This window comes from Diachasmimorpha longicaudata, chromosome 6, assembly GCF_034640455.1.
Source record: "Diachasmimorpha longicaudata isolate KC_UGA_2023 chromosome 6, iyDiaLong2, whole genome shotgun sequence".
NCBI classification, from domain to species: domain Eukaryota; kingdom Metazoa; phylum Arthropoda; class Insecta; order Hymenoptera; family Braconidae; genus Diachasmimorpha; species Diachasmimorpha longicaudata.
Window position 1 is genome coordinate 10,367,293 of NC_087230.1, and position 14,255 is coordinate 10,381,547.

A 14,255-nucleotide genomic window follows, 5' to 3' on the forward strand; every position below is an offset into this window, starting at 1 on the left:
CTGACATATGTAATTTTTGTCATCGAATCATCAACCTTGAATTGGCTTCTGTGCCATAGCTATGTAGCTAACAATTTATCTATTACTAGATACTCCTCCAAGGGCCAATGACCACTTGTTTGTTGTTAAAAAAATGAATTGCTCAAGTATTGGTTTTCCGTAAACATTTATTAGGTACGTATTTTTAATACGGTGAATTGTCAAAAGTCAACGACATGATAGATGAACCAATATTTTGATGAAATTAAATCACTATTTATTTTAAATAGTATATCTATTATAGTTTACATCTTTTTTCGTCCCCTATCTGCCATACTTCGAATATGAGAGTAATAATTTTTAATAAAATAATGAAAAAAACTAGAAAATTCATTTTATCCTAATTGCCTCAGTGCATCTTTCGGTTTTTACAGATTCTACATTAACTAGTGGCGTATTGGTCCTAATGCTTGGTCCAGCATTGAAAAAATCCAACCTCTCTTTTTTTTTTTTAATAAACAACTTTATTTTCAATATAGTAATTAATAATTTCAATCGAGCATAGAATTGATAGATAAACTGCTAATCCCTGAAAGAACCGAAAAGTTACAAGGAGTGTCTTCAGTAATAAAGTCAGATATTTCGTCTCTAGCACCTTGTGGAATAAGATCTTTACTGCGAGTTATGTGTCCTGGAGAATAGCTTGGTGATAAGGTTACATTGTACATACGTCTAGAATCGGTCGATGTGATGGGAGAGTAATTTTTGATCGAGATGGGTGGGGCCTTAGGCATTCCCGACCTAATACACTGGGCCAAAATCATATCTTCCTCTTCCTCAGAAAGGCTCGAGCTCGCTTCTGACTGTGGTGATTTCAATTCCTCATGAATTCCATTGTTCCTTGGAGCATCAAAACTCTTTTTAATTTTCTCCGAGTGTCTCGATGTCGAGGGTTTGGCACTGGCAATATTCAACTTAGCTTTAGGCATGGCGGATTCAATGCACTCAGCGAGAATGGCGTCGTCATCCGACTGATTGGGGCTCTCATCAGACGAATTATTTGACTCTTGATCCTGACCAATGATCATCCGTTGATGCGGTTGACAGCTCTCGTGCAGCGACGATGATAAGAAGCCTTCGCACTTCTGCCCACTGATTGTCAAACTCGGGCTCATGGGTTTTGACATTCCCGACTGTATGCACTCGTCCAGAATTTTTTCATCATCACCAGACGAGTTCGAACTGACATCCGACAAGTCATTGACAGTATCTTGTAGGCCTTCGGGCTTCTCCGAGTCCTCCAAAATGCTCGGCATTGACAGAGCCGAAAGATTCGACTGTGATCCTACTGGCGATATATCAGCGGGTGTGTCTTCTGTACAATAAACATGAACTGTATCTGAGGCAACAATTGGCATATCAATATTTAATTTTGTTTTCATCGTGCCAGCAGCACCTCTCCCATGACAAATCGCCGAATCAAGCCTGTCCAATGTCGAACTAGTCTGATAACGAATTAAATTCGTCATGGACGTTGGATAGGTTTTCGGCCCATCTTGTTGTTTAAAATCCTCTCTGTATCTATTATTCTGCATTCCCATGCTAATGCAAGCAGCCAGAATATCCTCGTCATCCTCACCGTCACAGTCGCTCACTTGTTCATGATCTTTTTCGTTAATAACTGTCGGACGGCCTCTAGAAACTTTAACGGATTCTACTTGTTCCTGGGATAATGAAGTATTAATTCGCTCGTTGGAGAAAATCAATGTACGATTCACTACTTCTGGAAGCTTAAGCTCGTCGTCGATTGTCAATGAACTCAGACTTGTTGCGGCTGAGAATTCAATTGGTGTGGATTCCTCTTTAAAGGCTGACGTATTATCCTCGAATACACTATTTTGCACTCTTTCATACGAGCATTTTGGCAACAAGGGCAATCGCAAAGGACGTTCCTCCGACGAATTTTTATTAGTCTGATGACGATTACTACTATTATTCGCATCAGTATTACTATCCACTCTCTTATTATTACTATTATTATTATTATTATTCTTATTATTATTATCATTCCTAATGCCATTAATATTACTAATATTATTACTAATGTTATTTTTATGATTATTATTACTATTATTATTGTTATTATTATTATTATTACTTCTATTATGGATATTGTTCCTAGGACTCGGTGGAATGGTCTGAGTAGGCGAATCTGGAAGCTCACTGGGCGACACTGCACCACTGGTTAATCTACTGAAATCACTAATTATAGAACTTCTATCATCGTGAATCGAGTGTTGTTCAAATCCACTGAGCGATCCGAGGGAACTACATCTGGAGAACATGAGTGGCGTTTCCTCGGCATAATAATTCTCGCTACTAAATGTAACAACTTTAGATTCTTTATCCATAGATTTTTCTGGCTGATTCTCGACTTGCTGGTTATCAGGTTTTTCTTTGATATCCAATTTATCGCCCTTAATAGGATGGGCTACTCCCGAGTCAGTGGGCAATAAAAGATTTTTTGTTAGCATTCCACTATCCAAGGAATTCAGCGAATTCGCTCTGGAAATACCACCAGATACCTGATTGTCATAGTAATAAGTGACCTCGGGGGACTGTACACTACTCGTATCTAATATCACAATGTCGGAATCGTTTTTGGCCAAATCAGGTATTTTTTGGGGGGCCTCCTCTGCATCCACGTGACTGGTAGATTCGTTGAACTCTTGAATAGTTCCGTGAATATTTTTCAAATTCTTTCTCGATGTGTCCCCGTCTTTGGGCTCCTCTAGACGCAAGTCTGACATAGAAGTGGCAGTGGAAAAATTGAATGGGGTTTCGTAAGGGGTTCCTTCAGTATAATAAGTTTTTATTGTGTCCTCCTGCTCTGTTCCTGCATTAAAATACTGCCTCTCTTCATTTTCATCATCGTCTGTATCGTCCTCAGCGTACCGCAGACTGTAATCAGTTGGTTGATCCAAATCGGTTTCTGCATAATCCCCGAATAAATTCTCATTTCTTTCGGAAAATTCTTTGTCCCTTGTCGGCTTGTTTTTCATGCCGGATCTTTGCTTTCTAGACGCATCGTTCTCAAGATATTTTTTACTGTAATCCACTGGCAGATCTCCATCAGCAGCTTCATAAACAGCTACACTGGTCTGACAGCCAGCCTCAAAATAGGGAGAAGTAACGGGCGATCCTTTTTTTTTATCCGAGTAAGAGCTCCTGGAGTAATCAAGTTTGTCAGTTGCGTTATTTTGAGGCTCATTTCCAGATTCGTCGAGAGAGCTGGTCGATTTGATGATCCCCATGGGCTCTCCATCCTCCAAGGGACTTGATGGGGGTCTCGAGAAACGTTGACTCCAGGTCGATTTATCCGATAAGGGTGGATTAATCTCAGATTTCAATGTTTCCTTACTCTCAACGGTTGTTCCGGCGATTGGTGTATGTAACTCCTGCAGCTTCAAGCCCGCATCACTTTTCTTCAGACAGGAATTGGCATTAAGTGAGGAAGACAATTGGAAAGCATTATGTCCATCTTTGGCTGTTAAAAGGTTTTTCAAAGCATGAGATGCACCTGTTGCAATCATTTTGTGCTTTGATTTTACAAGATTTTGGAGTATTGGCACTGCTCCCAGTGTCCACAGGCTTTTCTGATCTTTCGTACAACGAGCTGATAAATTCCAAAGTGTGCCACAAGCATTATTCACGATAATGAGACTTGGCGAGGTCAGAAGTTTTACTAAAATGTGAAGGCCATTTTTATTTCTCAATATTTGCCGATATTTCTCCTCAATTGCCACGTGGCTGGAGACATTCCTGATTATGCCACTGGCATTCTCCATGACAGCCAGCCTTTTCGATGGCCCCTTAAACAGTAGCATGTCAATGAGAAACTCGAGGGCTCCATCTACTGCACATATGTCTACTTTATTGCTGGCGCAATGCGCTGACAAATTCCAAAGAGCAGAGAGGACTGATTTCAATGTTGATTCTCTTCGAGTTTGCATCGCAACTCGTGTCAACTGCGACACCGAACCCATTTCTCGCAAAACTCGCTTGGAATTTGAATCAGCTCGCCACGACAAATTTCTGAAGACACTTGCTGTTACGTGATGAAGATCTTCATTGGGACTCTTCAACTGCTCCACCCAAGCCTTCACGAAGCCACTGCAAGAACAGAGAAAACTGTTGTTCTTGCTATCGTTGGAAGTTAAAACAGTCAAAATCATTCCTGCGTAACGACGAAGGGCTAGGCAATTGGGGTCATCGGTCGATGAACCATGAATGTTATGATCCACTTCTATGACCTCTGCTATAGCATGAAGACCACCCAAAAGGCTTATGCTGTTGCGATGTGTCTCAATGAAGGATAGTTTGAAGAGGAAGGACATTGCTGGGATTGGATGCCTCAACGATGATAATGATGATTCCTCCTCCGCTGTTGCTTCTTCTTCTTCTTCTTCTTCTTCTTCTTCTTCTTCTTCTTCTTCTTCTTCCTCATTTTTCAACAATCTACTGTACTCCCTCAATTGCTGAATTAATTCTAGAATCCGTACCTCCTGATTATCCTCGTCTTGATGCTGGGTAGCTCTAACGATGTTGTAGAGTGCTCTGGAAGCGCCTCTTCGCACCTTGGGACTCTGCTCCGGTGTATGTATCAATTGAATCAGAAGAGGAAGACATCCTGTAATTTAAGATACTTTAATTTAATCTTTTTCTCCCTAAAAAAGCCACTTATCCTCTTCATGCTTTACATCAATGCAAATGATTTATTACGGACCAATTTCATATGAACCTTAAAATCTAGCCTAATCTTCATAATCATTCAATAATATTGTAGTGGAAAAATTAATTTACCCGACTGTCTCATTGCAGAACAGTTTTCCACCGAAGTGCTTAGCGATAATAATGTTGCACTCGTATCTTCTCCCGCATCTCCAAGCAACATTCCAAGAAGACCATATATGCCATCCATGTTCCTCTCCAATTCCTTGCATTCCATCTATACCCTGCCAACAATCAACAACATAGTTGAGGAGGCCTATAATTTTTTCACAATGAGAATTACCGGAAGGAGGAAGATCATTTCGTCTCACCATTCATCCAATTTTTAGTTAGTTTTTTATCAACAAGTATGAAAAACAAAATAGAAGGTATTTATTTATCCATACCAGTGCATGCACATTTCTTTTTCTCGATCTCTCTCCATAACCAACTTTAATTTTAATGTTTCTTATGACTGCGAATGGATTAGTTGCTGATTGAATACAACAAAATCAGCGCAGGTTAGATTTGTTTATTTTTGCTATTAGATTGAAGTTCACCTATCGCTAGTTCGATTACCAGCTCTGAATGTCGCGTTAGGTGTTGTACGTTCATGTAGGTGTCTATATGTGTATGACGATTCATGGAAAAACAGGGCAGAAGTGTACCTTGGGTCTTGTTGTCAGTCACACAGATGGCACCACTGAAATACTCTGTAACACGTTCTTATCTTTAACATTATTATCATTATAATAATCACAATAATCATAACAATAATAATAATACATATTTCTTATTCTTTCATGGTCGTGTAGTCGGTCGAAGTCGGCTTACTCGTCGGCTGGATGCTGCAGATCAGGAGGGGTTAAAGACAAAAAGAGAAAAAAAAAACAAGAAGAAAAATAAAACAGGCAATAAAAAGAACACAACAGTACACTCAATGAACTGAACTAACTCAAGTGACATTTGTGGATTTTCTATGTGTGCCTGAGTCAAGGACTTTTCGAAACTGACCAGCACAGTAGGACCGCACAGTTGCCAGAACTTTGAAACTTAATCCGTGCTAAAAAGTGTCTCGAGTGGATAGGACAAGTGATTCATTAAATTATTAACTGATATTGATCGAGAATTGAAAAAATGTCTCGGCCCGCTGATAGGCAGAGTTATGCACAAACATACAAATTAGTTGTTGTAGGCGGTGGAGGTGTTGGAAAATCTGCCATTACCATTCAGTTCATTCAGGTGGGTTTTTTTCTCTTTTGTTTTTCCATCTCCTTGTGTATTTGGGGGAGGAAATGGCAGAAGATACAGAGCCTTACACGAGATTTCGTAATCTTGATAGATGACGTTAGCATGCCATTATTAGCGCATCAAATTGCGTGGAAAGCAACAAGTTCAAATGTGCATCCGGGGGGGGGGGGGGTCGAATATAGATGTCCACATTCTCGGATTTAATAATGGGAAGAAATTTATGTGCGTTCCTCTTAACCAGTGTATACTGTTTAGTTTTATTGGTAAATTTTTCATGTCATTTGTTACTAATCTGATGGAGAAAGTTTTTCGATATTGTGTAGGTGGGCCGTCGTCGGGTAATTCATGGCAGGCTTGCGTAGGTTCACTTTTAGCCTTGAATAGTTCATGAGAGAGAAAGAGAGATAAAAAGTGCGTGAATAAGTTGCAGTCTAAAGTGAAAAAGACCATTTTATTGAGAAGTATGTGTTAAACAATCGGTTGACGATAAGAAGAAAATGTCAAATCGATTTATCAGATTTCTCCATTAAAATATTTTCGGGATGCGATTTTAGGCAATTGAGGTGAGGCGATTTAACTTCAGTGAGATATTTTCCTCATGAATAGTTTGAAGCTATCATTTTCTACACATATATAAAGACCAAGTGCTTGTGAAACAACCTCGTTTCGTTAATTTTTCTAAACATCAAATCTTTCCAAGCTGTATTAATCTAGAGAATCCAAGCAAGTGGAAAAATCAAATCACTTAACAGTGTCAGAAAAGATGCCGTGTCGCGTGATATATGAACATATTGGGTAGCCTGTCTCCTTCATCGTTATTCCATGATAACGTGGGTGACATTTGCCACCTACGAATTTCCAGCTATCAATCCTAACAACAGTCATTTATGAATGTTGCATTGACAGCAACATGAGGATATATAATTTTTCACTTTTTGACTGTTCAACCTTGTGACCTAAATCGTAACACGAATTTATTTCTGACTGATCTATATCTGGCACTAGAATTTTTTCTCGATGATATCATTTTTTGCTGATGAATGAAGTAACATTGTGATGGTTGATTTTTTCATTTTACAAAACAAATTATTGAAAAAGTAGCACTTTCACAGCTTTCATTTGGTTGCGACATCTTCAGACAGTTCAAATTCACCTCACTATTTTTCTATGAATTCCATTTTCAGAGCTATTTTGTCACGGATTATGATCCGACAATCGAGGATTCATACACGAAGCAGTGCGTCATTGACGAAGTGCCTGCGAAGCTCGACAGTACGTTCATCATTATCAGCAATCCTATAATAATAAATATGTAAAAAGAAATAACATGCAGGGAAACACTCTACAATGCATCATTTTCTGGACAGTTTTAGATACCGCAGGCCAGGAGGAATTTAGTGCCATGCGTGAACAGTACATGAGAAGTGGTGAAGGTTTCTTGCTGGTATTTTCAGTAACAGATCACTCATCCTTCGACGAAATAATGAAATTTCACAAACAAATTCTCAGGGTCAAGGATCGCGATGAGTTTCCCATGTTGATGGTGGGAAATAAATGTGATCTTGACCACCAAAGATCCGTAAGCATGATATTTTTTTTTCAGGCCCATTAAAATTGTACAATTGTAATTTAAGAATGGCCAACTTAATTTCAGGTCGCAGTTGATGAGGCACAAAACTTGGCTCGAATTTTGAAGATTCCCTACATCGAGTGTAGTGCCAAATTACGCATGAATGTTGATCAAGCTTTCCACGAGCTTGTGAGAATTGTTCGGAAATTTCAGCTCTCAGAGAGGCCGCCATTGAAGCCGAATTACAAGAAGAATAAGAAAAAATGTTGTATGTTATAGATTTACAGCGAGAGAACCGAGGGTGGAAATCAAAATTCTAATCTGAAGCAATCTGGAAAAATATTCTCCGGAGTTATTTACCACAAGTGAATAGACTTCACAGAACAGCAATATTACTCTATTCAATTTTTTGTTTTTTTTTTTTTTTTTTTTCATTATAGGAGGCGGGGTAATATGGCCACATTTTTTTTATTTAAATTGGTGTAGTGGTAATTAAAACTATTAAATGTCTTTTTTGGAGCACAGAGTAATTATCGAAAGCAATAAATGCAAATGTTAAAAGTAATTTTAATATTATCAAAGTAAATGTAAAATAATTGGCTTCGAAAAGAAATCAATTTTTTAAATTGTTCAACAACGTAATAAATTTAACATGAATAACACTGTTGGAACATAAAAGCTGATAGAGTTTTTAAAGCCCATTTGAAGATGTATATAATCATTAATGAGAGTGTTTTTGTTTCTTATTTATGTTCTTATTTTTGGGAGAATCGCACATGTCCGTCTATCAATCCACTGATTGTCAGATACTTTCATTTATCTATTAATTGTTGTTGAAGAATAGATTTTTTTTTAATTGAAAAATTTCAATCGGGGTCCATATTATCCCAGCATTCCTGAGTCCTTTCCTCGCTCTATATTTAGGATTTTTCCATTATTGAAGATTTACCAAATTTATGGAGATATTTCATACGATTTAGGCTCGATGTTTCATATCATTAGAAGCACAGAATTACACCGATTAGGATAAAATAGAAGACGATTCTACCCTTTTTTTCAGTAAACGATATTTTTATATATCATATTGATATGTATAAATATTTGCAAGAAGCGTGGAAATCAACTGGCGTACCTGCCTATTTATTTGTCATTGGTAAAGGGGGAAATTACACTGCCTAATTGGAATACAATGGATTTCAGAAGATATTATCTTTTACTAGACATAATCCAATGCGGAGATTAGCAAATCATATAAATGTGAATCTGTCAATGTTTTAAATTGTCGAATTTGCTGATGAATTAATGTTGAAGCGTACAAACTAACACTGTTTAATCATTACATTCAATGTATAATTTTTTATAAGTTTAGTTCGATCATTTGTGTCAATTTATACGTTATAATTCCAATGTTTTTACTAAATGGAGGAGTAATTTACATATGACAAAGGATGCGTACAGTAGGTGGCAGTATTCAGTGGTAGAAAAAGTGACGGGCCTACTTATGTATTTTACGGTACTCTGTAAATAGCTAGATTTACAAATTTCAAATCATTTTAATACGATATTTATTGCTACAAATTTTTACCACCCGTTTCGTATGGACAAAAAGGCAACAGACTGGGAAATATTACCATCATACCACTGTATTTATCATGTACCGTGCCGGAGGTCAATGGATTTATGAATATAAATTTTCACAGTTTGGACAATAATAATATGATGAAATGAAGAGAATTAAATAAATGTACTAAATACAAACTTTTACCATAATTTGAAGTTTATTCGAGGGGCTGATGAGCGTTTAAATTATAGCACCCGACAGTACCAGTAACAGTCGAAGATTCTGCCGAGCAAAATCAAACTAGTCTTCTATCACTACTAATCAATAAATTCTGTGTCAAATATTAGATTACTCGGTTTTTATTGATATAAAATCAGAATTACATCATCGAAATGCAAAAGTAACTGATTTATGTGTTGGGGTTGGCATTTGGTCCACGGCGTCTGCCGTAAGAGGGTACAACGGTGACAAACCTTCGGTTGTACTGAATCCGACGTTTGGCCCTCCCTGTCTTCTTCTTACTCTTCTCCTGCTTTTCAACCTTTAAAGAAACCATTATTTGTTAAATATTATCACACTAGTGAATACATGCAAGTAATGATAATATTTCTTATCGCAAATGTATGAGAAACCAACTCCCAAATAAAAAAAAAGCCACTTCACTTTCATTTGCTTTTATTCTGGTACCACATCATTACCAGTGTCCATTTTAAAAATATTAGACAATGGCTTAGATAATTATAGTTCCATAAACGTAATAATGATCTGGTGTTAAAAAGAATTTTGGCGATATGGTTATTTACCTTTGGCGTCTGACCTTTCACTTTGCCAGCTCGTGCAAGGGATCCGTGCACCTTACCTAGAAAATTCAGAATCTTTAGTGATTCATTATCAACAAAAAAAATCAAAAATCAAATTTTTCCTTTGGAAGTATCACAACCCTCTCTTTTCTTAGTTATCATAAAAAAATTCTCCGTTTTTTCATCAATTATTTGCAAATTGTATTACGTAACATATATTGGTCAATTTGCGGGCAAGATGACGATAATAGATTTTTAAAATTTGTATTCACCTCCAAGAAGTGGGACTGTCAATTCCAAGACGCATGAAGAGAGCTCGGATACGCTGGTACTGTCGCTCACTGGAGCACCCCCACAATGCAGCGTAAATTCTGTGCTTTCAACATTTGCCAACGATGCAAGTCTAACCTACAGGTCATTCAAGTATGCATATTATTATTATTATTATACAAATTGTTCCATAACATCGGTGATTTTCCAATGTTTCAATGTTTTAAATCTATGAAAAGACAAAGCCAATAATGGTTTTATCACCCTGAGATCTAAATTTAATATAGCATTAATGCTCGTTCCGACAAAACATTTACAAAGCAATAATTGTCGGAGTATCATAATAATGCACAACTTACCGATTTTACATTGTGTTTTTCGTATTTTCTTACTTATACCGAGTCTAATGCGACATTGTTAATAGGTTATAAAATTGAAAAATTATTAGAATGAAGACATCGTAAGATTATTGATTAATATAATTGAAAGGTAAAATTTTCAGTTATATTATTATCATTTTATTATTTAGAATGCATCTAAATTGACATGTTGACTCTCCTTTTATCATCAAATCAAATCTTTCAAATATTATACCTTGACATCAGCGATTGTCGTGGTGTCCTGGCAATCCAGAACATGCGTTTGCTGTCCACGAATCTGCAACTGCATATTGCCTTTGTGGGGGAAAAATCTTTTCTATATTAATCACAATATATTTTACTTAAAATTACAAATTTTTCTTTATTGAATGCAAATTTATGGGTGGAGAGACCAAGTTGATGAATTAAAGGAAGGAGAATCTTTGTGAGGTTATGTTGCCATAAGCCTCACGTGTCATGCAAGTATTCTGTACGTGAAATGCATAGAGCTCTAGTATTTTTTAAGTAAATTCCAAAGAGTTAATGCTCACATATTTGTAATAATTATTGACTGATTGCTCTCAATAAGAATGAGGGGCAAAGAATGAACGAAATATTTAGTCAAATTGTTAGCGAAGCTCACCTTCCTTTAGTAGACGTCGACGTAAAGACCAAGGTAACGCAACTTACGGAAGTGGAAGTCAAATTCAATAACACAACTAAATATAGTCAAAAAAATATATTTTTTAATTATGAAAAATGACCTATAAAGTGATATAAATTGTAAAGGAGTTTTATTATTGATAATTCATTCGATAAATTTATTTACAAATTACATTAACATAAATATATTGTTCACATGATCTCGGAATTAATGCCCATTTTGGCGCGTGATTCAACTTGAGAGTTATACATAGAGCACTTTAAATTGTACAATTGAATCAAACAAACGAAAGATTTAATTACTATGAGTCATTATCGCTAGAGTCTGAATGAAATTCATTGAGATGCATATTAGAGCCAATTTTTTTTCTAATTACATGCCCCCACAGTAGATTGCTCTTACAGGCGGGGCAATTTCCCTCAATTGGGAGGATCTTATCATCCTTAATGAATTCTTTAGCTAAACAAATGATATGGGCAATTAGTTGGCAATCTTCTTTAATACACATTACTTTATCAGTTTTATCCAATATCATGTAACAAATGTCGCAGATGGACAGTAGAGAATCCTCAATTACTGGTTCCTTGTTGTTATGATTATCCCTTAGCTTTCGATGGTGTTTGCTTGAAGTTACTTTGCCGTAACTGATTGGCATATGCATTGGTGGTGATATTTGTGCGGAATGGACCTCAGCGAACGCATCGTCCAACCAACGAAGGGTCAGGGGTAGACGACACCACGGGCCTACTTGGAGCATTGCAGATAATACATTCAAAGTGTAGTCGAATGTCTTTTCTCTTGTTTTTTTTTTTTGAACGTGACGTAAACGACGACTCAACTGAGGATGCTGCCATGCCCATTCGAACTAAAATGGGGGATAATTTTTTTTATATTTAAATAAAAGTATAAAATTGTTGATTAATAAAAATAATAAGCGACTTTTATCGATTAACTTACTCTTAAGGCACTGGTGGCGTTTGGGAATCCGTGAACAATGAGCACCATATTCCTGGAAAAACGAATTCAACGAAATTTCATTGTTTTTTCTCCAACTCAATTAAAAAATTTACATAATGAATAATTTTACTTACCATGGCCCTTTATTACTAGTTCTCCACGCCCCTCCGAATTTTTTTCCAGCATTGTGCCTCTTCAGTCTTCTCACAGGATCCACTGTGTATCCAATGTAGACTCTCCCCTTGTATTTTGGATTCTCGCAATAGAGTAAATAAACTCCAAAAAAATGTTCAATCACATCTGGCTTATCCATACGCGACTGAGTAACTAAAATAATTAAAAGATTTTCGTTAAGACAACCACCAGCTATTTCTCAGAAATTGGCTCTACTCTATACACGTTCTAACCTCCAAAATTGATACATACACCAGGGCAGTGTAAATAAATATAACCTAAATACCTTCTGGGCAACGTGTGTAAGAATGTCTGCAATGGCAAGTATAAATAATCGCGTGGAGGAGTTGATAAATTATTTCAAGTCGCATAATAAAATTCGCGAGCAACAGACCCATTCAGCTAAAGTACACAGTGTCGGTTGGAGTTGTGACGGGAAATATCTCGCGTCAGGATCATTCGACAAATGTATCTGTATATTCTCACTGGGGCCAGATAGATTGGTGAGCAAAATTTTTGGCATATAGACCAATAGTAATTCATTTAACTACTTCTATCGAGTAGATTATTTTGATTGCTGCGCAATTTAAGCAGTTACATGAATAAACAATAATAACTCCAAGAGAATTAAAAATTCTGATAATTCATGTAGAGCCATCGAGGGGCTTCTAATTGTATTTAATGGTAAACCAAGTAATCACTTCCCTGACCAAAATGGAACTCATTTGTTCATATTCAGAAACAAGAGACAACTTTTCGAGGTCATGGAGGCAGTGTGGATCAATTGTGCTGGCACGCATCCAATCCTGAATTATTATCTACAGCAAGTGGTGATAAAACTGTGAGAATATGGGACACGAGATCTCAAAAGTGCACGGCTACCATCGATACAAAAGGTGAAAACATCAACATCTCCTGGTCTCCAGACGGTACTACAATAGCTGTTGGCAACAAGGAGGATTTAGTTACGTTTATTGATGCTCGAAACATGAAAATAAGAGCTGAGGAACAATTCAATTTCGAGGTGAATGAGATCTCTTGGAACAAGGATTCAGATACATTTTACTTGACGAATGGGCAAGGATGTGTCCACATTTTGAGTTATCCAGATCTCGAGTTGCTGCATGTCATAAAAGCACATCCAGGGACGTGTATCTGCATAGAGTTCGATCCAACCGGTCGTTACTTTGCCACAGGATCAGCTGACGCACTTGTGTCACTCTGGGACGCCGATGAACTATGCTGTTTACGAACCTTTTCCAGGCTTGAGTGGCCAGTGAGGACAATTTCTTTTTCGTATGATGGACAACTTTTGGCTGCAGCATCCGAGGATCTCATTATTGATATAGGAGAAGTGGAAACTGGAGAGAAAATTGCTCATATCCCGGTGGAGGCTGCTACCTTTACTGTTGCCTGGCATCCTAAGCAGTATCTTCTCGCTTATGCATGCGATGATAAAGATAATTATGACAGAAAACGTGATGCCGGAAGTCTCAAAGTTTATGGCTTCTCTAATGATTGAGATATTTATTCGCCAATAATGTGATCAACGTGCTATCTCGGTTCTTGTATATTTTTGTACATCCACAAATCAATGACTGAATATTGAAATGTTGATTGAATAGGTTTTCATCGAGAATACAGTAGACTTTGATTTTTACATTCCAATGGTCAAAGCTTAGGTGAATTATTATTTGAATAGTCATGATTACATTTTTTTTTTCATAATCGAAAAATAGCTCTTGTTTTATCATATCTTACTTTGTTTTTTTCTACTTTTCATATTCAACAATGAGAATTTTTACGAATTCCTACATTCCCGGTAAATCCATCAAAGAAAACTAATATATTTTGATCTATGAAAATGGAGAGATGCAAGAGATGACGTTCAAAAGATAAT

The 14,255-nt window shown here is 36.9% G+C and overlaps 5 protein-coding genes across 9 annotated transcripts; 2 read left to right on the forward strand and 3 right to left on the reverse strand.

The window, feature by feature from the left end:
* Positions 1-149: 149 nt before the first annotated feature.
* LOC135163823 (adenomatous polyposis coli homolog) lies at positions 150-5,410 on the reverse strand. Of its 4 annotated transcripts, none has more exons than XM_064123655.1 (3): positions 5,329-5,410; positions 4,843-4,994; positions 150-4,669 (listed from the first exon to the last, which is right to left on the reverse strand). In XM_064123655.1, exons 2-3 carry the CDS (start codon positions 4,985-4,987, stop codon positions 531-533), a joined length of 4,284 nt encoding a protein of 1,427 aa, XP_063979725.1. In that variant the 5' UTR covers positions 4,988-4,994; positions 5,329-5,410; the 3' UTR covers positions 150-530. The 4 variants fall into 4 exon arrangements, with proteins under 4 accessions (XP_063979725.1, XP_063979724.1, XP_063979722.1 ...); XM_064123654.1 differs by lacking the exon at positions 5,329-5,410 and adding an exon at positions 5,157-5,322 and having other exon boundaries at positions 4,843-4,987; XM_064123652.1 differs by lacking the exon at positions 5,329-5,410 and adding an exon at positions 5,157-5,322.
* Positions 5,411-5,564: 154 nt separating this feature from the next.
* Positions 5,565-9,328, forward strand: LOC135163899 (ras-like protein 2). Its single transcript, XM_064123802.1, has 4 exons — positions 5,565-5,991; positions 7,185-7,272; positions 7,368-7,579; positions 7,655-9,328. The coding sequence occupies exons 1-4, from the start codon at positions 5,887-5,889 to the stop codon at positions 7,847-7,849; spliced, it is 600 nt and encodes a 199-aa protein (XP_063979872.1). The 5' UTR covers positions 5,565-5,886; the 3' UTR covers positions 7,850-9,328.
* A 144-nt stretch (positions 9,329-9,472) lies between these two features.
* Positions 9,473-11,261, reverse strand: LOC135163910 (ubiquitin-like FUBI-ribosomal protein eS30 fusion protein). Of its 2 annotated transcripts, XM_064123813.1 has the most exons (5): positions 11,204-11,261; positions 10,796-10,875; positions 10,204-10,339; positions 9,935-9,990; positions 9,473-9,672 (listed from the first exon to the last, which is right to left on the reverse strand). In XM_064123813.1, exons 2-5 carry the CDS (start codon positions 10,868-10,870, stop codon positions 9,541-9,543), a joined length of 399 nt encoding a protein of 132 aa, XP_063979883.1. In that variant the 5' UTR covers positions 10,871-10,875; positions 11,204-11,261; the 3' UTR covers positions 9,473-9,540. The 2 variants fall into 2 exon arrangements, with proteins under 2 accessions (XP_063979883.1, XP_063979884.1); XM_064123814.1 differs by lacking the exon at positions 11,204-11,261 and having other exon boundaries at positions 10,796-10,897.
* A 22-nt stretch (positions 11,262-11,283) lies between these two features.
* On the reverse strand, positions 11,284-12,709 carry LOC135163889 (structure-specific endonuclease subunit slx1). Its single transcript, XM_064123783.1, has 4 exons — positions 12,589-12,709; positions 12,316-12,508; positions 12,182-12,233; positions 11,284-12,089 (listed from the first exon to the last, which is right to left on the reverse strand). The coding sequence occupies exons 2-4, from the start codon at positions 12,492-12,494 to the stop codon at positions 11,526-11,528; spliced, it is 795 nt and encodes a 264-aa protein (XP_063979853.1). The 5' UTR covers positions 12,495-12,508; positions 12,589-12,709; the 3' UTR covers positions 11,284-11,525.
* On the forward strand, positions 12,664-14,015 carry LOC135163881 (THO complex subunit 3). Its single transcript, XM_064123771.1, has 2 exons — positions 12,664-12,858; positions 13,095-14,015. Exons 1-2 carry the CDS (start codon positions 12,664-12,666, stop codon positions 13,875-13,877), a joined length of 978 nt encoding a protein of 325 aa, XP_063979841.1. The 3' UTR covers positions 13,878-14,015.
* The last annotated feature ends 240 nt before the right edge of the window (positions 14,016-14,255 follow it).